This window comes from Tachyglossus aculeatus, chromosome 1 (genome assembly GCF_015852505.1).
Source record: "Tachyglossus aculeatus isolate mTacAcu1 chromosome 1, mTacAcu1.pri, whole genome shotgun sequence".
NCBI classification, from domain to species: Eukaryota; Metazoa; Chordata; class Mammalia; order Monotremata; family Tachyglossidae; genus Tachyglossus; species Tachyglossus aculeatus.
Window position 1 is genome coordinate 123,363,957 of NC_052066.1, and position 27,831 is coordinate 123,391,787.

Genomic DNA, 27,831 nt, shown 5'->3' on the forward strand with positions numbered 1-27,831 from the left:
ATTTTAAACAATTCAAATAATATAGCCTTTGACACACTTCAATCTGCAAGTTTCAAAACTATTCTTTAAGTAAATCTGTGATTTTCAAAATAAATTCTGGGAAGACCGAATTTTTTCACTTTTATTTTTTAGAAATTCAGTAGAGGACAAGAGAGAATTTCATGAATAAGCCTTTCTTATTTTTTCCAATAGATAACATTTTATATTCTGTAAAAATAATTATACATAAACCACACAAATATTTATCTCAAAATATTCTAAAGCTTTTAGGAATTGTTTAAAAGCTGAATTCGAAAACTGACCCTCAAGACATTCATTTATCAGACCCTACTTCAAGCCTTCTTATCTTAAATTTCAATCAGCAAATTAAAAATAAATTCATTCAACATAAACTCTTATTTTTAGATTTGACCTAATCATTACTTTGGGGGGTAACATTAACAGGAGATTTATCCTCGCCTAAACTAGTTTGTGGATTTTCTGACAAACTAGTTAAACAGTTCTTGGTATCGTCATCACAGAAATCGGTACCTGTAGCTCCTTCATTTTCACACTCTCGGTCCTGATTTTCACTGTCCTCACCTTTCTCAGAAAGAGAGACATTCTCCCTTTTATCTGAAGAATTATTGACAGTTTTTTCTATTTTAGCATCTGGCCTTTCAGTCTCGCTACCCTTTTCATTACCTTCCGGCTCAACGACTCCACAAGTGGTTTCCACTCTAACCTGATCATTTTCTTCTCCATTTTCTCTAAGTTCCAGATCCTTTTCTTCAGCTGCCTTGCCACTCTCATCAGCTGTTGGGGATGCAGTCTTAGGATCCTTGGATTTTTTGTGCATAGAAATTTGATCATCTTGAGCAGAGGCAGGAGGTACTGGAATTTTCGTTGCTTTGTTTCCTGCGGATTTCTGTTTTTTAGAAGGTCCCCAGATAAAATGCTCTGAAGGAATATAATGCTTCTGTGCAAACCGGAGAAGTTTTCTTCGTTCTCTTCTGTCTCTAATTGTATAAACAAAATATTCCAAAGCACTTTGCTTAATATTAGGAATAGTGTTTTCTACAAGAGCCTCTTGCAGGATAAATTTAACAAGTGGTGATTTGAAACTTTCATATCCAAGCTCACCAAGACTTTTCAGAATACGAGTGATTCTTAAATAGTTGTGTTGGGACCTGGAAGAGAGAATTAACTTCAATTACGTAAAAATACCATTAAAAACTTGGAAACTTGGGATACTGTAGCAGTACATTGCCTTAGAATGCCATTTTAAAAAAACATTATGGGACATTTATTGGAAGCAAAAACGATGTACAGTACGAGACATTAGGCCAAAATTTCCATTTCTACGACAACCAAACTCTTCAAGAAGTAGTGTAATTGCCTTGTATAATATTTTCCCATTTGGAAAAGTGATTTTTGGACCCTTTTGTTTATGTTTTACAGCACTCAGTCAATTGTATTTGGTGTGTGCAGAACACTGTACCTAAGTGCTTGGGAGAGTACAATATAACAATAAACAGACAAATTCCCTGCCCACAATGAGCTTACAGTTTAGAGGGGGAGACAGGCATTAATATAAATTAATTACAGATATGTACATAAGTGTTGTGGGTCTGGGAGAAGGAATGAATAAAGAGAGCAAGTCAGGGCAACACAGAAGGGAGTGGGAGAAGAAGAAAGGAGATTTTAGTCAGGGAAGGCCTCTTGGAGGAGATGAGTCTTCAATAAGGCTTTGAAAGACGGAAGGTAATTGTTGGATATGAGGAGGGAGGGCATTCCAGGCCACAGGTAAGATGTGGGTGAGAGGTTGAAGGCGAGATAGACAAGTTGTTAATCATAAATTTACTATGTTTCAGTGCTATTTGGATAAACAGAACTGAACTTTTCTCAGTTTCAGTTAAAGTATCCTATTCATCATATCTAGTGAAAGGAGATTGTTGCTTCGTACACACTGAAGCAATTCTGACAATGTATTCAGTGGGAACTAAGCATCACAGAGGTACAAAGCAAGGAACTGACTTGCTACTTAACCCTAAGGAGCTTACACTCTAAGAGGGAAAACGAACATAACATTATTTAATGGTGTTAAATACAGTATGTGTGGGTATGTGCATATGTGTAAATACCAGTGTGTGTGAGAGAGAGAGTTGAGTGGATATAAACAAGTACATAATTGCAAGAGATAGCTGATGAATTGTTGGAGAGCCACGAAGTCAAATGGTGAGTTTTAGCTTGATATGGAGGGATGTGGTGAGCCAATGGAAAGTCTAGTGCAGTGGAAAGATGTGTACAGATTGCTTCAGGACGATGATAATAATAATAATAATAATGGTATTTGTTAAGTGCTTACTATCTGTCAGGCACCGTACTAAGCACTGGGGTGGATACAAGCAAATCGTGTTGGACACAGTCTCTCACAGTCTCAATCCCCACTTTATAGCTGAGGTGATTTGAGGCCCAGAGGAATTAAGTGACTTGCTCAAGGTCACACAGCAGACAAGTGGCAGAGCCAGGATAAGAATCCATAACCTTCTCCATGCCCATGCTCTAACCACTACACCAGTCTGTAGCAGCATGTAGACTAGATTGGAGAGGCTGAAAAACTAGCGAAGAGGCTGATAATGATGGTATTAAGCCCTTACTGTGTGCTAAGTGCTGAGGTAGATACAAGATACTCATCAGACACAATCCATGTGCTGCATGGGGCTCAGAGTCTGAGCAATATAACTAAAGCTTATGCCAAGGTGGAAGCAGCACTGGTGGAAAGGAAGAGGTGGATGTGGAAGATATTGTTAAGGAAGAACCAGAAAAATCTGGCAGTACATTGAATGCGAGAGTTGAAGGAAGAACAAGAGAAGATGTGGGCTTCTAGAACAGGGAGGATGGTGGTATTATTCATTGAGATGGGAAAGTTATGGGGAGGAACAGACCATCATCAAAAGTGGAATTTGTTGAGAGCTTACACTATGCTAAATGTTTCAGAGAGTACAACAAAGTTTAAGATGAGGAGCTGGCTTGGCTTTAGCCATGTTAGGTTTGAGGTGATGGTAGGCTAACCACTCATTCATTCATTCATTCAATCCATTCATTTGTTAGTATTTGTTGAGTGCTCACTGTGTGCAAAACACTGTACTAAGTGCTCGGGAGAATACAATGTAACAATAAACAGACACATTCCCTGCCCACAAAGAGCTTACAGTCTAGAGGTGATCCTGTTGCTTTATATCTCTTCAGAAACCACATCATTTCACAGTATATCATAACGGTGTAGACCAATAACAATTTGTACCCTCAAATATCCCAAATACAAATCCCAGTAAGACAAATTTTTCCTAAAACATACTTGTACTCTGCACTAGGAAGAAGTGTCATAAGATTAACAGTAGGATCAAGATAGCTAATTTTTAAATATGGGTGTCTAAATCTTTCTCCCATCATTCATGAATGGCATTAACCAAGTGGAGAACTCCTGGAGGCAACAGGAAATGTGGGATTGCAAGTTAAGAGAGAGGTCCGGGCTAAAGAGATAGATGGCAATAGTAGTTATATAAAGGTAATATCAAGTGCTTGCACACAGTAAGCACTCAATAAATACTACTGAATGAATGAAATGTTTTGTTTCACAATATTTTTCTCTCCTTCATGAGGAGAGGGCAGTCTTCAGAATCTAGAAATTCTTCAGCAAGTGGTAGTTGCTAGATTATGTTAGGATGGCTATCAGGTTTTACATACTACGTTTTCTCTTGGAAATACTGAGACCGAGTAATCATGCAAAAACTCATGAAATTAATCTAAACATATTAAGAGCAACATGTTCAACGTACACCCTTAAGAAAGCCATTTTTGCAAATGAGGGAAGATGCTTTTAAAAAAGCACCCTGCCATCCCTTGAAATAGATATACACTGTCATGACAGATTCTAAGGGAGTTTTGTCTGGACTGGCAGCCTATTATGTGTCACTGAAATGTGCTGGTACTGGCAATGAAACACAATCAGTGTTGCCTTATTTTGTCAGCTGCAAAGTCCTTCCACAGAAATGGAACAAAGTATCATTTTTATGTACTCTGCCATCTACCAGTTGAGTGAACTTTTTGATTTCTTGGGACACTACTAATTTAAAAACTTATCACTCTCCCTGACTTCCACATATTCAAAGTCAATGGAGAGGCGTGCAGAAAGTTCACTATAGAGCTCTGTGGCAAAGTGCTCCTGACATTTACAATGTGAGCTTAAGGGAGATAGTTCACAGATTCAGCTTTTGTGTTCTGAGCATACAGAAACTTGATGCACTAAGCCATGAAACAAACAAATGCCATAACTCTGAGAAGGGAACACCTTGGAATGATTAGAGTATGATTGTTTACCAATCTCAGCTAATCAATCAATGGTATGTTGCCAATTTCTACTTCCCAAGTGCTTAGTACAGTGCTCTGCACATAGTAAGCACTCAATAAATACGATTGATGATGGTGTTTGCCAAGTGCCCATTGGTTGCACAACAAGGGCTAAGTACAGTGCTCTGCACACAGTAAGCGCTCAATAAATACCATTGAATGAAACACAGTACTAAGCATTTGAGTGAATACAACAGTTAAATGGACCCAATCCCTGCTCTCAAGAACTTTACAATCTAATTAATAATCTCTGATGTACAATATCTCTTTCATTGCATAGACATGGAATGCTTTCCTTCTTGCAGTCTCTTAGTTTCTCTCTTCAGAGTATTTTTTTAACCTCCACATCCTTTCATTGACCTAGCCCGGGAAAGGGGATGGAGGTGTCTGTTTCTGAGGAAGTGTGTTTTCTCCCTTTTCAAAGTATTACTGTCTTTCTCCAGTCCCTCCTATCGTTTGAATGTCTCTGATCCAGGGCCCCCGTCTGCTGACTAGAACTTCCCTGATAGACTGTGAGCTCATTGTGGGCAGGGAACGTCACTGTTTATTGTTGTACTGTTCTCTCCCAAGCACTTAGTACAGTGTTCTGCACACAGTAATTGCTTAAATATGATTGAATGAATGAACAGAAACATCGTCATCAATGGTTTTTATGGAGCTCTTAATGTGTGCTATACTAAGTGCTCGGGAGAACATAATACAGAGTGGGCAGATGTTCCCAGCTCGCAAATGTGCAGGGAACTTGAATTTACAGTCTCAAGTCCAACCAGCACGTTGCAATGCAATATCTCCTCATGAACGACAAAGCCCTTATGTCTTTTCCAGGCCTCCTGCTTAGGTCAGGAGACCTGATTTTTGAGGGGGTCTCTCAGGGGCCTCTAAGTGAGGAGAGTGTTAAAAATCATTGATGGTTGGGGATGGAATAAAAGTCAGCCATGGCCAGGAAGCCTCAAAAGGCAGGATGCTCTGATAAAGACCTAATTTGATTACTTGAAGAAGTGGTCTACCACCAAGAAGTGATGTGGTCTATCACATCATTCTTTCATTCATTCAATTGTATTTATTGAGTGCTTACTGTGTGCAAAGCACTGTACTAAGCATTTGGGAGAGTACAATATAACAATAAACAGACACAATCCCTGCCCACAATGAGCTTACAGTCTATAAGGGAAGACAAACATTAATATGAATAAATACATAAAATAAATTACAAATATGTATATGAGGTGTACCCATGGATCTTGCTACAACAGCAATTAAAAAAAAACCCTTGAATTGGCAGGGCAAAAAGTATAGGAAATCAGTGAGCCAAACTCATAGGAAGTAAAATATATTTTCATGAGAATTCTTCTGCTGATGAGATTTTGTAGAGGGCTGCATAATAATAATAATAATAATGGCATTTATTAAGCGCTTACTATGTGCAAAGCACTGTTCTAAGCACTGGGGAGGTTACAAGGTGATCAGGTTGTCCCACGGGGGGGCTCACAGTCTTCATCCCCATTTTACAGATTAGGTCACTGAGGCACAGAGAAGTGAAGTGACTTGCCCAAAGTCACACAGCTGACAATTGGCAGAGCCAGGATGCGAACCCATGAACTCTAACTCCAAAGCCCATGCTCTTTCCACTGAGCCATCCTGCTTCCCCTGTGAGAGACTAGGAGCTGGCAAGCCTGTGAAAAACTGTGCCTACCCAGAGACCCCAGTGCATCCTTGGGGGCTACAAGTCAATCAATCAATCGTATTTATTGAGCGCTTACTGTGTGCAGAGCACTGTACTAAGCGCTTGGGAAGTACAAGTTGACAACATATACAGACAGTCCCTACCCAACAGTGGGCTCTCAGTCTAATGGCACAATCATGGATGTATGTGCAGGCACCACCTGGTATACGCATGACCCTCCCCACCTGCTCCGGCCCAAAGATATGAAGCTGGATTCAAGAGGATCTTGTAAGAGTACGGGTTTACATACACTTGGGCTCACATCGGCTTCAGTCACGTGAAATTTGGACCTCTCCAGGATGGGGTTGGGCCAATCTTCAAAATTTTGGTCCACACAAATTTCTGAGGGAAAAACTAACACTGAACTCTTCCACAGGGCTATATTTCAGGAGGCTGGTAGGAAACTATTTCTGTCCTCTCAATGTGGAACAGCACCTAGGCAGGGCTGCTGGTCCAGGACTAAAAACATAGCTGTGGGAATCAGGAGGCTTGGTTCTAATCCCGATACTGTAAATTGTGGCCTAGTGGAAAGAGTATGGATCCAGGAGTCGGGGGACTGGGTTCCAATCCCAGCTCTGACAAGCACCTGCTGGGTAACTTTGGGCAAGTCACGACTTCCCTGGGCCTCAGTTCCATCATCTACAAAATGGGGAGTCAATGCTCATTCTCCCTTCTCTTTAGTCTGTGAACCCCTTGTGGGTACTGAATGTCTTGTATCTACCCCAGTGCTTAGTACAGTGTTTTGCATACAGTAGGCACTCAATAAACACGACAATGAATGAAAGCACTGAACAAATACCACAATTAAGTAGAGGAATACCTGCTGGGGATGTGTCTTCCTCATGAACGTTTAGGGCATTCCAAGAGTGAACAGGCCCAGCAGGAATCCTGAATATTTCTAAAGTGGATGACAAATATCGGAGTTGCTCCCAAGACAAGTCTGCTGCAGTCTGTTTGGCTATCAAATTGTCCCGTACATAAAAACCACATTCCTGCTCGTCTACTCACTCATATCCCTCCATACCACAGGGGGAAAGTGACTGGTAGGAGCAACAGAATGCAAGTCGGGCAGCACAAACCACCAGTGCTAAAATCAATTCCTTCACACAGCTTCTCAGTCCCTAAATCCCCAGATTAAGAGGCGACCATCATTCCTGATGAGGAAACTGCATCAGAACAGCACTTCATTTCGGTCAGGCTGTGGATCTTATCCAGCTCCTCAAGAGCAGTGTGAGACTATCGACAGCAACACCAAGTCTCAGGACCAGTGGGCTGCAACATGGGACTTGTAAACTCTTTGGGGGCAGGAATTGTGTCTCTCAGTTCTACTGTACTGTTCTCTCCCAAGTGTTTAGTACAGTGCTCTGCATGTAGAGGATGCTCAAATACCATTTATGGACTGATTTGGTGGCATGCCACTGAGCGGGAAAAGGAGTGCCTTTCTTCATCTAAGGATACTGTACATAGGAAAGTCTTCAGCACTAGAGTGAGTATAGTGGGGTCAACCATTCCACTACGCTTCGGCATCTGAAGATGGCTTTGAAGATAGATCTAAGTCTGAAAGATCACAATCCGGGGTTTATGTAAATACACTTGAACTACAAATCAGTGAGTTGTCATCCCTCTCCAAGGTCATGAATGAATTTACTTTTGTCTAATCTTATAAACTCTACCCCATTCTAATCCTCCTCGACTTCCTGGCTGCCTTTGACACTGTGGACCACCCCCGACCCTGGAAGCACTATCTAATCGTGGTTTTTCTAACAATTGTCCTGGTCCCCCTCTTATCTCTCAGGCTTATCCTTTCCAGTCTCCTTCTCCCAGCTCTTCCTCTTCCTCCAACCCCCTAAATGTGGGTGTCCTTTAAGGTGGTGTTCAGGCTCTCGTCTCTTCTCAATAAATCAATGGTATTTTTTGAGCCCTTTATCTCCTTCATTTTCCTACAGTGGGGCTTCACTCACTAGTTGGGATGGCCAGCAATCGAATGTGACACTTCATTAAATACAGGAAAAAGACCCGTCATCTGTTTGAATTAAAGAAATTAAGAAGACAAGGCCCTGTCCAGTAATCGGTTTTCTTCATAGGACAGCCCTGAAGAAAACTGATTCAAATTTTTCTAGAAGCTATTGGATCTCTGAAAAAGCATCAGACTACTCTGTTCTTGGGCCCTAGAAAACACCAATCAATTGTATTTTTCTTTACAAAAGAAAAACAAACCCAAGCAATATCAGTTATAGGAATATGTTGCAAATCTAGCAACTTTTGCATCACAGACCAAACTGGATCACTTTCAGCCTATACTGCTTAATAAACAGATACTTCAAATTCACATTAAGTAATGCAGTAGTGACATGTTTATAACAAGCATTTTAATGTTTTGGGATTATTTTGGAAAAGGTGGCAGGAGGGTGAGAGATCAGGGAAGGCTATTAGTCCTGTCAAGTCCTAAAATGTGGTGTATACTGAGCCATTTAGATGACTGTGAGCCTGTTGTTGGGTAGGGACTGTCACTATGTGTTGCCGACTTGTACTTCCCAAGCACTTAGTACAGTGCTCTGCACACAGTAAGCGCTCAATAAATACGATTGAATGAATGAATGACCTGCATTTCTTCTCAACCTTCCCTCTGCTATGTTGCCAGGTACTTCCACATTTGAGCCACTCATTTATTTCTGGTACATGGCGATTAGAAGGAGGGAAAAAACAAGAGGGAATGACGACACTAAAAACCAAAACCCCAGAGTGATAAAAGGAGTACTTTGTCCACTTTGTCCTCTTTCACAGTTCTCACTCAAATATTCTCAATGTGCTCTCAGCTCTTTCCAAAAATATTCTATATACCTGAAGATAAGTGATTTGGCAATCACTCTGAAATAACTAAAGCCAAGGAAAATCTTAGACAAAAGTTCTAAAATCTCTGATTTTCAAATTCACTTCAAAGTGACCATCCTGATTCTAGATTCTGACATTGGTAAAATGACTTAGAAATATATAGAGAATCCATTCATGTCCTATATTCTGTATGACTCTTCTACATAAAAAGCTAAAAGTAGGGCTATCTGGCCTACCTGCTGGTAAATGCAATGCTAAACCTCGGCGGGAGTGTGAACTAAAGTGCTATATAAATCAGACAGCCTGCTTTGTCTAGGGTTTCTTGATTTGGTCACACTGGGAACATCTAATGAGCTCCTTAAACTCTGCAACAAGCTTGTGAGGTGGCAAAAATTTTAGTAAAGTAGGATTTTAAAGGGAATCAATAGTGTCCCCTAGGATTTTCCTGAGGGCCATATCCAGGTGTATGCAATAAATAGGAGAGCTCTTGTTCCTCTGCATCTGAATGCTAACTGTGAGATCTATTTTCAAACTACTTTTTAAATTATAGCTAAAATAATATTATTGCTATTTCTTAGTTCTTCTCTGTTCCCTTCCCTGTTCCATGCCCTCATCAACTAATAGTTTCACTTGCTTATGCCACATAAATGGAGTTGATTATGTTATTATACAGAAGGAAAAGGTTTTCTTTAAATTTCACATGTCAAAGCAAGATTAAGTTTGTAAAAGATACAAAGACCTTAATTTACTTGTTCTCCAAATTTTGGAATGTTTTGATAAAGAAAATTGCCAAGGTTGTTTCTAACGGTTATTTTTTTTATTATTGCCTAATTCATAAAATTAAAATGTGCTCAAAATGCTCTATGGCTATTGTTCCGAAATTTATCATATGTGCGCCCTCAGTCAATTACAAATTTAAAAATCAGTGGAATTCAGATTGTGTAACAAACCTCAATCTCTTGTTACTTAATGATTTTACAGTCTAAATTTTAAAAACTGTCAACCTGATTCAACAGAATGAAATAGACTGAACTCTAAATTTTTGCAGTAGGTTTAAAAAAAATAAAACCAACCCAAAAGCAAAACTTTTGTTATCCTGAAGAACAAGTACAACTTTTTTTTCCTTTTTACACACACACACACACACACTTTTTTCCCTAAACCATCTCCACATCTGCATTCATAGTCAAGTCACTCTTCTGTTGGCTGCCAGATTCATAGAAATATGGGCCACATTTTCAGGATGAGTGAAACTGAAATAAAATTACCACTAAACTATCTTTGATTATTAATTTCTGGATATAGCTTCTGTCTTTATGGCTCTGAAATGTCTGCCCTCCCTTACAGAGGACACAGCTGGAGTGACATAGCAGCAATTCCCAGGTTTCTAACAGATTCATTTACTTACTCATTCAGATGCTGAAATCTTTCTTGCCAGTTAGCAGCTCGTGTCACATTTCCAGTTTTGTCAATCAGTTTTATTCCAAAAAATTCTAACATCATTTTATAAGCCAAGAGGAATCTTCTAATTGCTTCTTTTGTTTTTTTGAATTCCTAGTGGAAGAAAAATTTTCAGCTAAGATGGTTCCATGGCATGAATTAAAATACCAAAAAAGCCCCCCTTCTCAATCAGCCATTAATATATATATATATATATATATATATATATATATATATATATATATATTTATGTCCAAATTAAACTGCTATTTATATTACCTCAATTTCATATGTAGTTAGTTCTTTAGCATAAAAGTTCAAACCTTGCTCTCTCAATGGAAAAAGCCTGTTAAAGAAAATGAAGTCTTATATTAATACCTTCCGGGAAATATGTATTTAAAAGATCAGTGTTTTAATAACTTACCATTGGATGTATGTGTGATTATGCTCTAGCTTTTCATAGTCACCTTTCCATTTATTTAGGACTTCTTCAATGTAAACGCCTAAAGAACAGATACAGTAGTATTTAACAAACTTGTTCTCTACACTGTATCTTTCAAAAATATTTCAAGTCAAATTTAAAACAGCTATATATAGGGTTAGATGCTTAGCATCTTGTATTAGAATGGTAAACTTGAAAAATAATTTCTGTTTACATACTAAATATGTAAGCTGATTGAGTCCAATACACTTTTTTATTTATAGGGTTAATTAGGCACTAGATCAGTATGAACTCCATCATTGCAACACATTATTCAAGTAAAATATCTGCATTTCAAGTATTTTAATACTTTAAAAAACATCTTTTCAATCTAAATAGCTCATATTTGGAAAATTATTAGAAGTAATGGTGGATAAATCTTTGGATCCCATTGATATGCCAACAAATAAACTAAAGTTTCTATTGTCAGGACGATAACATCTTTAATCCTAATGTAAAAATTGTCTAATCCCCACTGACTGAAAATACAGATGCCATTATGCTCTAACATGAAAAGGAATTTCAGTATTCACTTATAAGAATGAATGTTCATGGCAGTCAGTATAGCAATTTCCTTTGAGTACTAAAACCTCAGGCTTGAGCCAGACAGACTTTATTGTTTGATTTTTTTACATAGTTTTATTTCCCACTTGTACAAAATATATTAATGAATGTAATTCAGCTAGTTCCCTTTAAGGATGCTTTTGCAGAACTATACAGGTTGGAAATATCCTTTAGCTATCACCCCAACTGAACGTTAGGGAAAGTAACTCAAACTTCCTCTTCAAACTTCAGCTGAAAACAATGGCTGTGATTTCCTGCTAACTAAATAGGGCTGGGAGATAATCAATTAATCCATCAAACAATCAATAGAATTTGAATGGCTTAGTGGAAACAGCATGGGCTTGGGAATCAGAGGTCACGGGTTCTAATCCCTGCTCCGCCACTTGTCAGCTGTGTGACTTTGGGCAAGTCACTTAGCTTTTCTGTGCACCAGTTATCTCATCTGTAAAATGGAGATTAAGACTGTGAGCCCCATGTGGGACAACCTGCTTACCTTGTATCTACCCTAGTGCTTAGGACAGTGCTTGGCACGTAGTAAACATTTAACAAATATCATAATTATTATTAAGCACTTAGCACAGTGCTCTGCACACAGTAAGCGCTCAATACATACGATTGAATGAAACGTACGCAGACCACTTACACTTACTGTACGCAGAGCACTGTACTAAGAGCTTGAGAGGACAATAAAAGTGCTGGTAGACCTGTTTCCAGCCCACAAGGAGCTTATAGTCTAGAGATGGTCAAGCCATCCAGAGGACACTTCCTGCTACCCACTCTGGGTGAATGAAGACGGTTTTAGTACCTGGCAAATCCCCAGCATTTGTGGATCTTTTAGACTGTGAGCCCACTGTTGGGTAGGGACTGCCTTTATTTGTTGCCAACTTGTACTTCCCAAGCGCTTAGTACAGTGCTCTGCACACAGTAAGTGCTCAATAAATACGACTGATTGATTGATCATCCATCTGGGGATTCAGTGTGGGTTCCCCAGACAGGAACAGGAAATGCAGCTCAGGTCTATGGCGATGGACTTGCAAATTCTTGTACCTCCCCACAAGCTGAATATTTGGGGCGGGACTGGGATACCCCGTCAGCCCTAATCCATCCGTGATGTAAGGGCACGCGGCCCTCTGAAAGTCTCTGTTTGCATCCTATTCAGGGGTTCAGATGCAGTAGCTATCACTATGATTCATTCATTCAGTCATATTTATTGAGCGATTACTGTGTGCAGAGCACTGTACTAAGAGCTTGGGAAGTACAAGTCGGCATCTTCACCAACTCAAAAGTCCCAGAGGGTATCATAATGGGTCAGGGAGGGAGTGATCACCTGCACACTCCGCTTCTTTTCACTCCTGGGCACAAGCCACAGAGCGCTGCTGGCAGAAATCCAGATATCAGGCTGACCTCGACCACCTCAAATCCATCCTTGCATGCTTTAACACTGCCCGGCAAAATTATTTCTCTATCTTTATTGACTGTCATGCTCATTGCCCTCAGCAATTGTACCCGATGTTTAACTTTCTCCTCTAACTCCGTGTCCCACTGCCTCCCCACTCTCTTGCCCCAAATGACTCGGCCACATACTTTATTGAGAAAAGTGAAAACATCAAGTGTGAGCTCCCTAAAATTTTCCCTGCTCCTTTCCAGTCCTTCTCTCCTCCTGCCCCTTCTTCAACTCACCCATCTTTCCTAGCAGTACCTCAAGAGGAGAACTTCTACCTTCTCTCAAAATCTATCCCCTCCACCTGCGCCTCCAACCCCACTCCTTCACACCTTATCAAAGCACTGGCCCCCTTCCCTCCTTAACAGCCATCATTCATTCATTCTATCATAATAATAATAATGGCATTTATTAAGCGCTTACTATGTGTAAAGCACTGTTCTAAGTGCTGAATATTTACTGAGTGCTTACTGTGTGTAGAGCACTGTACTATGCGCTTGGGAAGTACAAATCATCAACATATAGAGACGGTCCCTACCCAACAAGCCATCTTCAACTGTTCCTCTCCAAAGGCATTTCCCCCACTGCTTTCAAACTTGTTCATGTCTCCTGAGCCCTAAGATAAACCCCTCCCTGGACCCTATGGTTCTGATCCAGTTATCATCCAGTCAGTCAGTCAATCGCTTTTATTGAATGCTTATTGTGTGCAGGGAACTGTACTAAGTGCTTGGGAGAGTACAATATAACAATAAATGGATGAATTCCCTGCCCACAATGAGCTTACACTGAAGAAGGGGAGACAGACATTAATAAATAAATTACAGATATATACATAAATGCTGTGGGGCTGGGAGGGGAAATGAATAAAGGGAGCAAGTCAGGGTGACGCAGAAGGGAGTGGGAGAAGAGAAAAGGAGGGCTTAGTCAGGGAAGATACCTCTTGGAGGAGATGTGCCTTCAATAAGGCTCTGAAGTTGGGGAGAGTAATTGTCTGGCTTTTAAGCAGGGCGGAGTAATTGTCCCATCTCCCTCCTTCCATTCCTCTCCAAATTCCTCGACCAAGTCTCCAGTTCTCTCCTGACCCCCTCCAGTTGGGCTTCCGCTCCCTTCACTCCACAGAAACCACCTTCTCTGCAGTCTTGTATTTCCTCTTACTTTCAGATGATCTCTAATTGGATGTCCTACCAACACCTCAACCTTAACTTGTCCAAAACAGAACTCCTTATCCTCCCACTCAAACCCAGTCCTCCTCTGATTTTCTCCTCACTGTAGACAGCACCACCACCCTTCCCGTCTCACAAGCCCATAACCTTGGCGTTATCCTTGACATCTCTCTTTCAACCCACACATTCAATCACTAAATCAATAGAATTTATTGCGCACTTACTGTGTACAGAATACTGCAGTAACTGGTTCAACATTTACAACATCACAAAAATCTGCCCTTTCCACGCCACCCAAACTGTTACCATGCTAATCCAAGCAGTGATCCTATCCTGCCTTGATTACTGTATCAGCCTCCTTGCTGGCCTCCCTGCCTCCTGTCTCTCCCCAATCTGTGTCCATACTGCCCAGATCATTTTTCGACAAAAGTATTCAGTCCACGTTTCCCCACTCCTCAAAAACCTGCAATGGTTGCCCATCCACTTCCGCATCCAACAGAATCTCCTGACCATTTGCTCTAAAGTACCGTCAGCTCACTCCTACGTTACCTCACTGCTTTCCTGCTACAACCCAGCCCACACACTCTGCTCCTCTAATGCCCACCTATCAATCGTATTTATTGAGCACTTACTGTGTGCAGAGCACTGTACTAAGTGCTTGGGAAGTACAAGTTGGCAACATATAGAGACAGTCCCTACACCTACTCAACTATACCTTGATCTCATCCATCTCACTGCCAGCTTATCACCCATTTCCTGCCTCTAGCCTGCAGTGTCCTCCCTCATTATAACAGATGACCACTCTCTCCACCTTCAAAGACTTACTGAGGCACATCTCCTCTAAGAGGCCTTCCCTGATTAAGCCCTCATTTTCTCTTCTCCCACTCCCTTTCATTCATTCATTCAACTGTATTTACTGAGCACTTACTGTGTGCAGACCACTGTACTAAGCACTTGGGAAGTACAAGTTGGCAACATATAGAGACGGTCCCTACCCAACAGCGGGCTCACAGTGTAGAAGGGGGAGACAGACAACAAAGCAAAACATATTAACAAAATAAAATAAATAGAATAGTAAATATGTACAAATAAAATAGAGTAATAAATATATACAAGCATATATACAGGTACTGTGGGGAGGGGAGGGAGGTAAGGCAGCGGGGATGGGGAGGAGGGGGAGAAGGGGGAAAGGAAGGAGGGGGCTCAGTCTGGGAAGGCACTTGAATTTTGCACCCTTTAATCACCCCTCCCTCAGCCCCACAGCACTTATATGTAATACTTGTAATTCATTTATATTGATGACTGTCTCCCACTCTAGAATGCAAGCTCATTGTGAGCAGGGAACATGTCTACCGTCTCTGTTATACTGTACTCTCCCAAGCACTTAACACAATGCTCTGCAGAAAGTACTCAATAAATATGATTGATTGGTTATAGTGATAATTATTATGGCATCAGATTGGAAGTAGCCGTTCCACATGGGGCTTAGACCATGATTACGGTCTAAGCAGGAGATCAATCAAATTTATTGAGCGCTTACTGTGTGCAGAGCACTGTACTGAGCACTTTAGAGTACAAGGTAACAGAGTTGGTAGACACACCTTTTGACAATGAGCTTACTGTCTAGAGGATATTCATTCATTCAATCATATTTATTCATTCAATCGTATTTATTGAGCGCTTACTGTGTGCAGAGCACTGTACTAAGCACTTGGGAAGTACAAGTTGGCAACATATAGAGACAGTCCCTACCCAACAGCGGGCTCACAGTCTAGAAGGGGGAGACAGACAACAAAACAAAACATATTAACAAAATAAAATAGACTCAGTCCCTGTCCCACCTGTGGGGTGGATACAAGCAGAACGGATTCAGTGCTTAGAACAGTGCTGGGCATATAGGAAGCACTTAACAAAAGCCACCATTATTATTGGACTCAGTCCCTGTCCCACTTGGGGCTCACAGTTTCAACCCCCCTTTTCCCCTTTTCCGAATGAGGGAACTGAGGCACAGAGAAGTAATAATTAATAATGATTATGGTATTTATTAAGCATGGCTCAGTGGAAAGAACACGGGCTCTGGAGTCAGAGGTCATGGGTTCAAATCCCAGCTCCTCCTTATTGTGCTCCTTATTGTGCTCTTGTGCTCCTATTGAGCACTTACTGTGTACAGAGCACTGAACTAAGTGCTTGGAAAGTATAATACAGCAATAAAGAAAGACAATCCCTGCCCACAATGGGCTCACAGTCTAAAGGTTGACAATACAAGTAAACAGGCATCAATATAAATACATAGTATTGTAGATATATATAAGTGCTGTGGGACGGCAAGGAGGAAGAGTAAAGAGAGTGAGTCGAGGCGACAAGGAAGGGAGGGGGAGCTGAGGAAAAGGAAACAGACTGGGAAGGCCTCTTGGAGGAGGTGTGCCTTCAGTAGGGCTTTGAAGGGGAAAGAGTAATTGTTTGGCAGATTTGAGGATGGAGGTTATTCCTGGCCAGAAGTAGGATGTGGGCCAGGGGTCGGTGGTGAGAAAGGAGCGAACAAGGCACAGTGAGAAGGTTAGCACCAGAGGAGAGGAGTGTGCGGGCTATGTAGAAGGGAAGGGAGGTGAAGTAGGAGGGGGCAAGGTGATAGAGAGCTTTAAAAGTCAATAGTGAGGAGTTTTTGTTTGATATGGAGGTTGATAGGCAACCACTAGAGATTTCTGAATCAGGGGATAAAAGTATGACATAAGATAGGGTTTATATATGCTTTATTATTCTGTTGCATCATACTCTTCCAGGTGCTTAGTCCAGTACTCTGCACATAGTAAGCATCTGATAAATATGATTGATTGATTTAGACTGGTGATTGTGATCCCAAGCCCCTGATTCCCAGCTCTAGGGAGAGGATAACTATGGAAGCAACCTCAACTGTATTGGCAGCCCTTGCTATATCTATTGGGGCTCTCGGGAGACTTAGGCTAGCATCCATTGATGCATATATTTACATTTATCTAATGAATGTATGTATAAAGTATATTCTCTATACAGGTATATTTGAATGGCTTTTAAAATCTATTTTTTATTATAGTTACTTACCATCTGGTTTAAAAGGAATTTTATTCTTATAAAAACGGAGGTTGCTCAAGTCATTTTGATATCGAAGATCTTTAAAATTCTGCTAAAAGACAAAAAATAAACTGATGCCCATATATGTATGTATATACAGACCCACACACAAACATTCAGCAATTCACCTCCTGCTTAAATTGTAACTTTTCATTCAATCGTATTTATTGAGCGCTTACTGTGTGCAGAGCACTGTACTATGCGCTTGGGAAGTACAAGTTGGCAACATACAGAGACGGTCCCTACCCAACAGTGGGCTCACAGTCACTTCATATTAAGTACAAAGGAATCCTTAAAAACAAATTAAATGTCTTACTGGATATTGATGCCGGTATTTGTATAAGTCCCTTGCAGCATAAAAACTTCTCTTTGGTTTGGCTGTGGATTCATTGGCATCATCACTCTGAAAGAAGTAAAAGTTTATGCATTGAAGGAATACACTGCTGTAAAATACATTAGTAACAGCAAGAATAATGAGGCTTGTTTCCCTGAGCATTTTCCAGGATAAATTTCAAATATTTAACATCGTTTAAAAGCATTTAACTCTTCCTAAAATTTGATTTATGAGAAATAAAATGAGCATTATACATGTCAATTGAATAACACTGATAATGGTCTACTTTCTGGACTTGGGATTCTACATGCCTTTGTAGAATGTACTTTTTGCTAAAAAAAAAAATGCATAAAATTCATAAGAAAAATTTAATGGCAGAAAAATTGACAAGTGACAAAAAATGCTTAATAGTAATAGCCAATTATACAATATGTCTTTATTGCATGATGTACAGGTTTTCTCTCAAGATTGGATCTTAATTGAAACACTAGATGTAAATTTAAATTGAAATGTAAATTTTAAAATGCTTAAATCTGAAATCTGTCTATGTTTATGAGTTACATAATATTTATGACCCAAAGTGGGACCTTCCACAGCCATAAATAGCCGTGGGAGCTGTATCTATTCCTAAGATTAAGTACATGAAGTCATGAATAATTATCTATTATGCAATATAATACAGAACATAGTACATAAAAATTAATTGGGATAATTAAAACACAGGAAAAGAAGAATTTACAATTATAGATGTTTCTTGATAGCCTTAGCAAAATGCTATGAGAAGCAGCATGGTGAAGTGGATACAGCACGGGCCTGAAAGTCAAAATGTAATGGGTTCTAATTCCGGCTCCACTACATCCGCTGTGATCTTGGACAAGTCACTTATTATTGATAAAATCCCTATTCCCATCACATTTTCTAAAATGAAGTGAACATTTCATTGCGCATCTTAAAACCTGTGATCTCAATGTACATATTACATAACTGAATGCCTTCTTCCTGGAATTACACTATTAAAGGCAAAAGACAACTATACTATTAAATATTAATTTGATGGCATTTTTGCATAAATGATCAGTTCTACTTGTTTTGCGATTGGTATTTTTTCCCCAAAATATCTTCCACTTTCTTGAAGTATTGTGATTCTTTCCAGTACTTAAGTTACATAAATACTACTTTGAACACTAAATCTTCCTCAATGTTTTATATGAAACAATTATTCTGCTATTACTGTGTTACAGGAGAACCAAACTTTAGATTTGGATTTTTACCAGGGGTGGCAGCTCCGCAGGAGCGACAGAGGCGATTGCAGCACCTCAGGGACAAAGCCATAAGAAAATTTACTCCTACAGCTTTTGGAGAAGGGCAAGCTGGAGTCAAGTTTTTAGCCACCCATGGCTACCAGTCCTCATCTTGGGAAACAGCATGGCCCAGTGGACACAGCCCAGGCCTGGAAGCCAAAGAACCTGGGTTTTCATCCCAGTTCTGCCCGTTGTATGCTGTGTGAACTTGGGTAGGTCACTTCACTTCTCTGGGCCTCAGTTTACTCCTCTGTAAAATGGAGATTCGATACTTACCCTCCCTCCTATGTAAAATGTGAGCCAGATGAGGGACAGGGACTGTGTCCTGCCTGATTAATTTGGGTCTACCCCAACACTAAGAACAGTGCTTAACAAATACTATCATTATTATTATCATCCCAACAGTTTCAGACTGAGGTGGTACCTGGGGAGAAGGCAACCAATTTTGGAAAGAGTAGGCGTGAGGGCAGGAACTTCCTCAGAAATGGGAATGAAGAGGCAGGAAGAGAAAGGCAGAAGCAAAGTGGGACTTGGCTCAGGGAGAAGATACCAGGCATGGTCCGTCAGTCAATCGTATTTATTGAGTGTTTACTGTGGGCAGGGCACTGTACTAAGCGCTTGGGAAATACAATAAAACAGTATAAAAGACCTATTCCCTGGGGTTTTGGCTGGTTGGATTATAAAATAATTTGTCTCTTTTCTTTCTTGTACCTAACTCTTCCTTGTTTTGTTTTTTTTACAGGCAAGTTTTACAGGATCTCACCAGTAAGCATATCCTATCTTCTTCCCATCGAAGGACGCCTCCAACCTCTTTTGAAGGTTAACAGCTGACAAAGACCCAGGTGGCAGGGGAAAAAAAAAAACACACCATATATTTTCTTTCTCTGTTGTTGTGGGGCAGGAAAATCAAGAGCCCTTGATTTTCCCGAGCAGCATGTGAAGCAGGTAGGGGCAGCTATAATCACTTCTGCCTTTCATGCCTCACTTTCCCTCCAATATCCTTATTTCAGGGTTCTAGCAGGTTGTAAATGACCATTGGGATAAAATAATGGCCTAACTCTCTCAAACAACCTGCCAACATATCACTGTTTCTTAGTACTAGGGCATTCTGGGGAGCGGAGAGTTCTGTCCATTGATGTGGCCATATTTCTACCAGAACCTGTCACAATCAATCAATAGTATTTACTGAGTGCTTAATCAATTGTATTTATTGAGTGGTAACTGTATGCAGAGCACTGTAGTAAACACTTGGGAGAGCACAAAGTAACAGAGTTGGTCAACACTTTCCCTGCCCACAATGCATTTACAGTCTAGAGAGGGATTTAATGAATTTAATGTCTAGAAAGACATTAATAATAATAATAATGACATTTGTTAAGCGCTTACTATGTGCAAAGCACTGTTCTAAGCGCTGAGTTATATGAACAAACAAATTTATGGATGTGGACATAAGTCCTGTGGGGCTGAGGGTGGGGCACATCTTAATGCAAAGGTGATGAAGAAGGCATTGGGAGAGGAGGAAATGGGGGCTTAGTGGGGGAAGGCCTCTTGGCGGAGGTGTGCTTTTAATAAAACAAGGTGGGGGAAAGTGATAGTCCTTCAGATATGAAGGGGGACGGAGTACCCGGCCAGAGGTAGGCAGAATGTGGGCAAGGGGCGAGATAGACGAGATTGGCATTAGAGGACAAAGTGTGTGGGCTGGGTTGTCTATTTATTTATTTTACTTGTACATATCTATTCTATTTATTTTATTTTGTTAGTATGTTTGGTTTTGTTCTCTGTCTCCCCCTTTTAGACTGTGAGCCCACTGTTGGGTAGGGACTGTCTCTATATGTTGCCAATTTGTACTTCCCAAGCGCTTAGTACAGTGCTCTGCACACAGTAAGCGCTCAATAAATACGATTGATGAGGATAATAGGAAATCAGAGAGGTAAAGTAGGGGGTGAGCTGATTAAGTACTTTAGAGCCCCTGGAAAGGCGTTTCAGTTCGATTCAGGGTTGGATGGGCACCCCTGGAGGTTCTTGAGGAGTGGGGAAACATTGAACTGGAGTGGAGAGGGATGAGAGGCAGGAAGGTCAGCAAGGAGACTGATGCGGTAATCAAGGTGGGAATAGGATAAGTGCTTGTATCAGCACAGTCGCAGTTTCCAAGGAGAAAGAGATATTAACTTGAGGCAAGAGGGCCCTTCCAGGGGGAGGGATGGGCATCATCGTACAGATGCCAGCACCATCCCTCCCAACCTCTCGGCAGTAAGTAGCTGCAGCAGCAGCAGCCGGAAAGGTTGGCAGTATGGGGAAGAGGCTTGTTCTGTGCCTGCCTTTGTCCACTTTCTCCCCTTTTCCCCAAGGGCTCTCTCTTTTAATTTTCAAGAGTGGCAGAACCAGGCCAGGGCACTTTAAAAATCCAGTCATGGCTCTGGGTGAAAAGTATAGGAAATATCAGGACGAAGTGCTTGTGAAATTATGAAACGGGCCTGAGAAAGAGAAAACCAGCCTACTTTAGGGCAAACGGGAGGCCTTCAGTACCTTAGGAGCAGACACGGCCAGAGTTAGGGCAAAAGCCAAGGACCTCCTGGTGCTCCTAAGGTCCTCAGCAATGCAAGGAGTTGTTCCATCATGCTGAAGTGACCCTAAGGTGATAATAATGTTGGTATTTGTTAAGCGCTTACTATGTGCCAAGCACTGTTCTAGATACAAGGCAATCAGGTTCTCCCACGTGGGGCTCACAGTCTTCATCCCCATTTTACAGATGAGGGAACTGAGGCCCAGAGAAGTTAAGTGACTTGCCCAAGGTCACACAGCTGACAAGTGGCAGAGCCGGGATTAGAACCCACAACCTCTGGCTCCCAGACCGTGCTCTTTCCACTGAGCCACGCTGCTTCTCTACTACCACTAATACTAATAATAATAATAGTGGTATTTGTTAAGCACTTACTATGTGCCAGGGTAACAAGATAATCAATCAGTCGTATTTATTGAGCGCTTAACTGTGTGCAGAACACTGTACTAAGAGCTTGGCAAGTACAAGTTGGCAACATATAGAGACAGTCCCTACCCAACAGTGGGCTCACAGTCTAAAAGGGAGTCTAAAAGGGAGAGTACGATAAAACACTATACAGACACATTCCCTGCCCATAACCTTGCAATGTCTTCTATAACAAAGTTAGTCATTCCATGGTATTTACTGAGCGCTTACTGTGTGCAGAGCGCTGTACTAGGCGCTTGGGAGAGTATGCTATAACACTGAACAGACACATTCCCGGCCCATAACTTCTCTGAGCCTCAGTTCCCTCATCTGTAAAATGGGGATTAAGACTCCGTGCCCCCCGTGGGACAACCTGATCACCTTGTAACCTCCCCAGTTCTAAAACACTCCCCTTCTAAACACCGCTTAGAACAGTGCTTCACGGATAGTAAGCGCTTAATAAATGCCATCATTATTATTATAACGAGCTTACAGTTTTGCCACTTGCCTGGAAGGGGGGTGAAGGGTGCAAGGGTGGGGGGGCGGGGGGGGAAACTCCGACCCACTGACAGTTGCACATAAATTGGAACATTGGGGGAGATAAGCACCAAACTATGCACATCAGCTCCCTAATTCAATCAATCGTATTTACTGAGCGCTAAGCACACCGTACTAAGCGTTTGAGAGGGTACAGAATTAGCAGGAGCATCCCCTGCACCTAACGAGCACATTCATTCAATCGTATTTACTGAACGCTTACTGTATACTAAGGGCAGGGACCGTCTCTATATGTTGCCAACTTGTACTTCCCAAGCGCTTAGTACAGTGCTCTGCACACAGTGAGCGCTCAATAAATATGATTGAATGAATGAATGAATATTGTGTAATACTGTACTAAGCGCTTGGGAGGTAGTAATAATAAGCACTTGCCCCCTTCCCTCCCTAACAGCCATCATTCATTCATTCAGCCATATTTATTGAGTGCTTACTGTGTGCAGAGCACTGTACTAAGCGCTTGGGAAGTACAAGTTGGCAACATATAGAGACGGTCCCTACTCAACAACGGGCTCACAGTCTAGAAGGGGGATTAGGCGCTTTCCATGTGCAAAGCACTGTTCTAAGCGCCGGACAATTCAGCAACAGAGACAAACCCTGCCCACCCCGGGCTCACACCCCACTCTGTTCCCTCTTCTCTTTACGCCAATATGGGTGTACAGAGAAGCGGCGTGGCTCAGTGGAAAGAGCCCGGGCTTTGGAGTCGGAGGTCATGGGTTCAAATCCCGCTCTGCCACTTGTCAGCTGTGTGACTTTGGGCAAGTCACTCATCTTCTCTGGGCCTCAGTGACCTCATCTGTAAAATGGGGATTAAGACTATGAGCCCCACGTGGGACAACCTGAGCACCCTGTAACCTCCCCGGCGCTTCGAACAGTGCTTTGCACATAGTAAGCGCTTAAAAAATACCATGATCATTATTATTATTATTATTGAGCGCCTGTGTGCAGAACACTGTACTAAGCGCTTGGGAAGTACAAGTCAGCAATATATAGAGACGGTCCCTACTCAACAACGGGCTCACAGTCTAGAAGGGGGATTAAGCACTTTCTATGTGCAAAGCACTGTTCTAAGCGCCGGACAATTCAGCAACAGAGACAATCCCTACCCACCCCGGGTTCACACCCCACTCTGTTCTCTCTTCTCTATAGGCAACAGGGGTCTATAGGGGACGATTTGTACTTCCCAAGCGCTCAGTCTAGCGCTCTGCACACAGTAAGCGCTCAATCAATATGACTGAATGAACAATAAGGCTCTGCTAAAGTCTGTCTCCTCCCCCTTGTAGACTGGGAGCCCATTGTGGGTAGGGACCGTCTCTATGTGTTGCCGACTTGGACTTCCCAAGCGTTTAGTACAGTGCTCTGCACACAGGAAGCGCTCAATCGATACGATGGAATGAATGGGTGCCCCCAGAGAAACACCCACCCCAGCCCCCAGCCCTTCCCGTTAGGGCCCCAGAGCAGCCAGCCTGGGCAGCCTTCGGTCCCATTCATTTCATTCATTCATTCAATCATATTTATTGAGCGCTTACTGTGTGCACAGCACTGTACTAAGCGCTTGGGAAGTACAAGTTGGAAACATATAGAGACAGTCCCTACCCAACAGTGGGCTCACAGTCTAGAAGGGGGAGACAGAGAACAAAACAAAACATTAACAAAATAAAATAAATAGAATAAATATGTACAAATAAAATAGAGTAATAAATATGTACAAACATATATACACACATATACAGGTGCTGTGGGGAGGGGAAGGAGGTAAGGTGGGGGGATGGGGAGGGGGAGAGGAAGGAGGGGGCTCAGTCTGGAAAGGCCTCCTGGAGGAGGTGAGTTGATGGATGGCACACCATGAACGCTCAATCCATACGATTGATCGATTGGTGGCACACCGTGAGCGCTCAATCCATACGATTGATTGATTGATGGCACACCGTGAGCGCTCAATCCATACGATTGATCGATTGGTGGCACACCGTGAGCGCTCAATCCATACGATTGATCGATTGGTGGCACACCGTGAGCGCTCAATCCATACGATTGATGGCACACCGTGAGCGCTCAATCCATACGATTGATCGATTGGTGGCACACCGTGAGCGCTCAATCCATACGATCGATCGATTGGTGGCACACCGTGAGCGCTCAATCCATACGATCGATTGATTGATGGCACACCGTGAGCGCTCAATCCATGCGATTGATTGGTGGCACACCGTGAGCGCTCAATCAATACGATCGATTGACCTGTATATATATTATATATATATATATTTGTACATATTTATTACTCTATTTAGCTTACTTGTACATACCTATTCTATTTATTTTATTTTGTTAATATGTTTGGTTTTGTTCTCTGTCTCCCCCTTCTAGACTGTGAGCCCACCGCTGGGTAGGGACCGTCTCTGGGATCTTCTTCTTAATCCGATTCTCCCCCATACTTGAACGAAATCATATCGCCCTAACAGTCGCCCTATATTTAGGAGCCATTACTATTTTATTTACAGCTGTATGCGCCCTAACACAAAATGCCATCAAAAAGATCATTGCTTTCTCCACCTCACGCGTTGCCGACTTGTACTTCCCAAGCGCTTGGTACAGTGCTCTGCACACAGTAAGCGCTCAATCAATACGATCGATTGATGGCACACCGTAAGCGCTCAATCAATAGGACTGACTGACTGATGGCACTCAATCAATCATATTTATTGAGCGCTATGTGCAGAGCACTGTACTAAGCGCTTGGGAAGTACAAATTGGCAACATATAGAGACAGTCCCTACCCAACATTGGGCTCACAGTCTAAAAGGGGGAGACAGAGAGAAAAAAAAAAACAAAAAACCAAACATACTAACAAAATAAAATAAATAGAACTCCGTGAGCGCGCAGTCAAGACCACTGATTGATTGATGGCACACAGTGAGCGCTCAATCCATACGATTCTTGTACTTCCCAAGCGCTTAGTACAGTGCTCTGCACACAGTAAGCGCTCAATAAATACGATTGATTGCCCACGTCCTCCCCCTGGCCTGGAATGCCCTCCCTCTGCCCATCCGCCAAGCTAGCTCTCTTCCTCCCTTCAAGGCCCTGCTGAGAGCTCACCTCCTCCAGGAGGCCTTCCCAGACTGAGCCCCTTCCTTCCTCTCCCCCTCGTCCCCCTCTCCATCCCCCCCATCTTACCTCTTTCCCTTCCCCACAGCACCTGTATATATGTATATATATTTGTACAGATTTATTACTCTATTTGTTTATTTATTTTACTTGTACATATCTATTCTATTTATTTTATTTTGTTAATATGTTTGGTTTTGTTCTCGGTCTCCCCCTTTTAGACTGTGAGCCCACTGTTGGGTAGGGACCGTCTCTCTATGTTGCCAACTTGTACTTCCCAAGCGCTTAGTACAGTGCTCTGCACACAGTAAGCGCTCAATCGATATGATCGATTAATTGATGGCACACCGTGAGCGCTCAATATGACTGATTGACCTGTATATATATATATATATATATATATATATTTGTACATATTTATTACTCTATTTATCTTGTACACATCTATTCTATTTATTTTATTTTGTTAATATGTTTGGTTTTGTTCTCTGTCTCCCCCTTCTAGACTGCGAGCCCGCCGCTGGGTAGGGACCATCTCTATGCGTTGCCGACTTGTACTTCCCAAGCGCTTAGTCCAGTGCTCTGCACACGGTAAGGGCTCAATCAATACGATCGATTGATGGCACACCGTAAGCGCTCAATCAATAGGATTGACTGATTGATGGCACTCCGTGAGCGCTCAGTCCATACCACTGATTGATTGATGGCACACCGTGAGCGCTCAATCCATACGATTGATTGATTGATGGCACACCTTGAGCGCTCAATCAATCAATCAATCGTATTTATTGAGCGCTTACTATGTGCAGAGTACTGTACTAAGCGCTTGGGAAGTACAAATTGGCAACACATAGAGACAGTCCCTACCCAACAGTGGGCTCACAGTCTAAAAGGGGGAGACAGAGAACAGAACCAAACATACCAACAAAATAAAATAAATAGGATAGAAATGTACAAGTAAAATAGAGTAATAAATATGTACAACCATATATACATATATACAGGTGCTGCGGGGAAGGGAAGGAGGTAAGCTGGGGGGATGGAGAGGGGGACGAGGGGGAGAGGAAGGAAGGGGCTCAGTCTGGGAATCCATACGCTTAGTCCAGTGCTCCGCACACAGTAAGCGCTCAATAAATACGATTGATTGATCGATTGGTTGGTGGCACACCGTAATCGCTCAAGCAATACGACAAATAAATAAATAAGAGTAATAAACATGTACAACCACATATACATATATACAGGTGCTGTGGGGAAGGGAAGGAGGTCAGATGGGGGGATGGAGAGGGGGACGAGGGGGAGAGGAAGGAAGGGGCTCAGTCTGGGAATCCATACGCTTAGCCCAGTGCTCCGCACACAGTAAGCGCTCAATAAATACGATTGATTGATCGATTGGTTGGCGGCACACCGTAATCGCTCAAGCAATACGACAAATAAATAAATAAGAGTAATAAATATGTACTACCATATATACATATATACAGGTGCTGTGGGGAAGGGAAGGAGGTCAGATGGGGGGATGGAGAGGGGGACGAGGGGGAGAGGAAGGAAGGGGCTCAGTCTGGGAATCCATACGCTTAGCCCAGTGCTCCGCACACAGTAAGCGCTCAATAAATACGATTGATTGATCGATTGGTTGGCGGCACACCGTAATCGCTCAAGCAATACGACTGGATGGATGGATGGATGGAGGCCGCTCGGCCTCGGCCGGGGGTCACCAGGGGGTCAGCAGGGGGTCACCAAGGGGTCACGTCGCCCGGCTTGGATGGATGGAGGCTGCTCGGCCGGGGGTCAGCAGGGGGTCACCAAGGGGTCACCTCGCCCGGCTTGGATGGATGGAGGCCGCTCGGCCGGGGGTCAGCAGGGGGTCAGCAGGGGGTCACCAAGGGGTCACCTCGCCCGGCTGCCCGCTCGCTCGCCCTGTCCCCCCTTCGGTGCCCCCTCGGGGGTCCGGGCTTACCTGGTCCGGGCCCTCGGGGTCGGTGTCGGGGGTCGGGGGCTCGGAGTCGCTCTGCCAAGTGGAGTCGCAGTCGTCCACGGTGGCGGGCTCCCGGGGGCTGACCCCGCCCAGCAGATTGCCCATGGACGGCGACAAGGAGGCCGCGGCCTGCCAGCCTGCCAGCCTGCCTGCCAGCCTCGCCCGGCCCACCGCAACGGGAAGGGGGCGGACCCGCCACCCGGAGCCCGCCCCCTTCCCCTCTCCATTCATCAATCCTATTTATTGAGCGCTCGCCGCCTGCACAGCCCCGCCCCTTGTCTTCATTCAGTCATCATCATCATCATCAATCGTATTTATTGAGCGCTTACTAGGTGCAGAGCACTGGACTAAGCGCTTGGGAAGTACAGATTGGCAACATAGAGAGACAGTCCCTACCCAATCGTATTGATTAGTGAGCGCTCACTGTGTGCACAGCACTGGACAGG

At 42.6% G+C, this 27,831-nt stretch overlaps 1 protein-coding gene across 2 annotated transcripts; it reads right to left on the bottom strand.

Moving 5' to 3' along the window:
• Positions 1 to 105: 105 nt before the first annotated feature.
• OGFRL1 (opioid growth factor receptor like 1) lies at positions 106 to 27,493 on the bottom strand. Of its 2 annotated transcripts, none has more exons than XM_038752155.1 (7): positions 27,368 to 27,493; positions 17,461 to 17,547; positions 17,115 to 17,193; positions 10,812 to 10,890; positions 10,667 to 10,733; positions 10,356 to 10,501; positions 106 to 1,169 (listed from the first exon to the last, which is right to left on the bottom strand). In XM_038752155.1, exons 1-7 carry the CDS (start codon positions 27,488 to 27,490, stop codon positions 413 to 415), a joined length of 1,338 nt encoding a protein of 445 aa, XP_038608083.1. In that variant the 5' UTR covers positions 27,491 to 27,493; the 3' UTR covers positions 106 to 412. The 2 variants fall into 2 exon arrangements, with proteins under 2 accessions (XP_038608083.1, XP_038608076.1); XM_038752148.1 differs by having other exon boundaries at positions 17,115 to 17,196.
• Between the last annotated feature and the right edge of the window lie 338 nt (positions 27,494 to 27,831).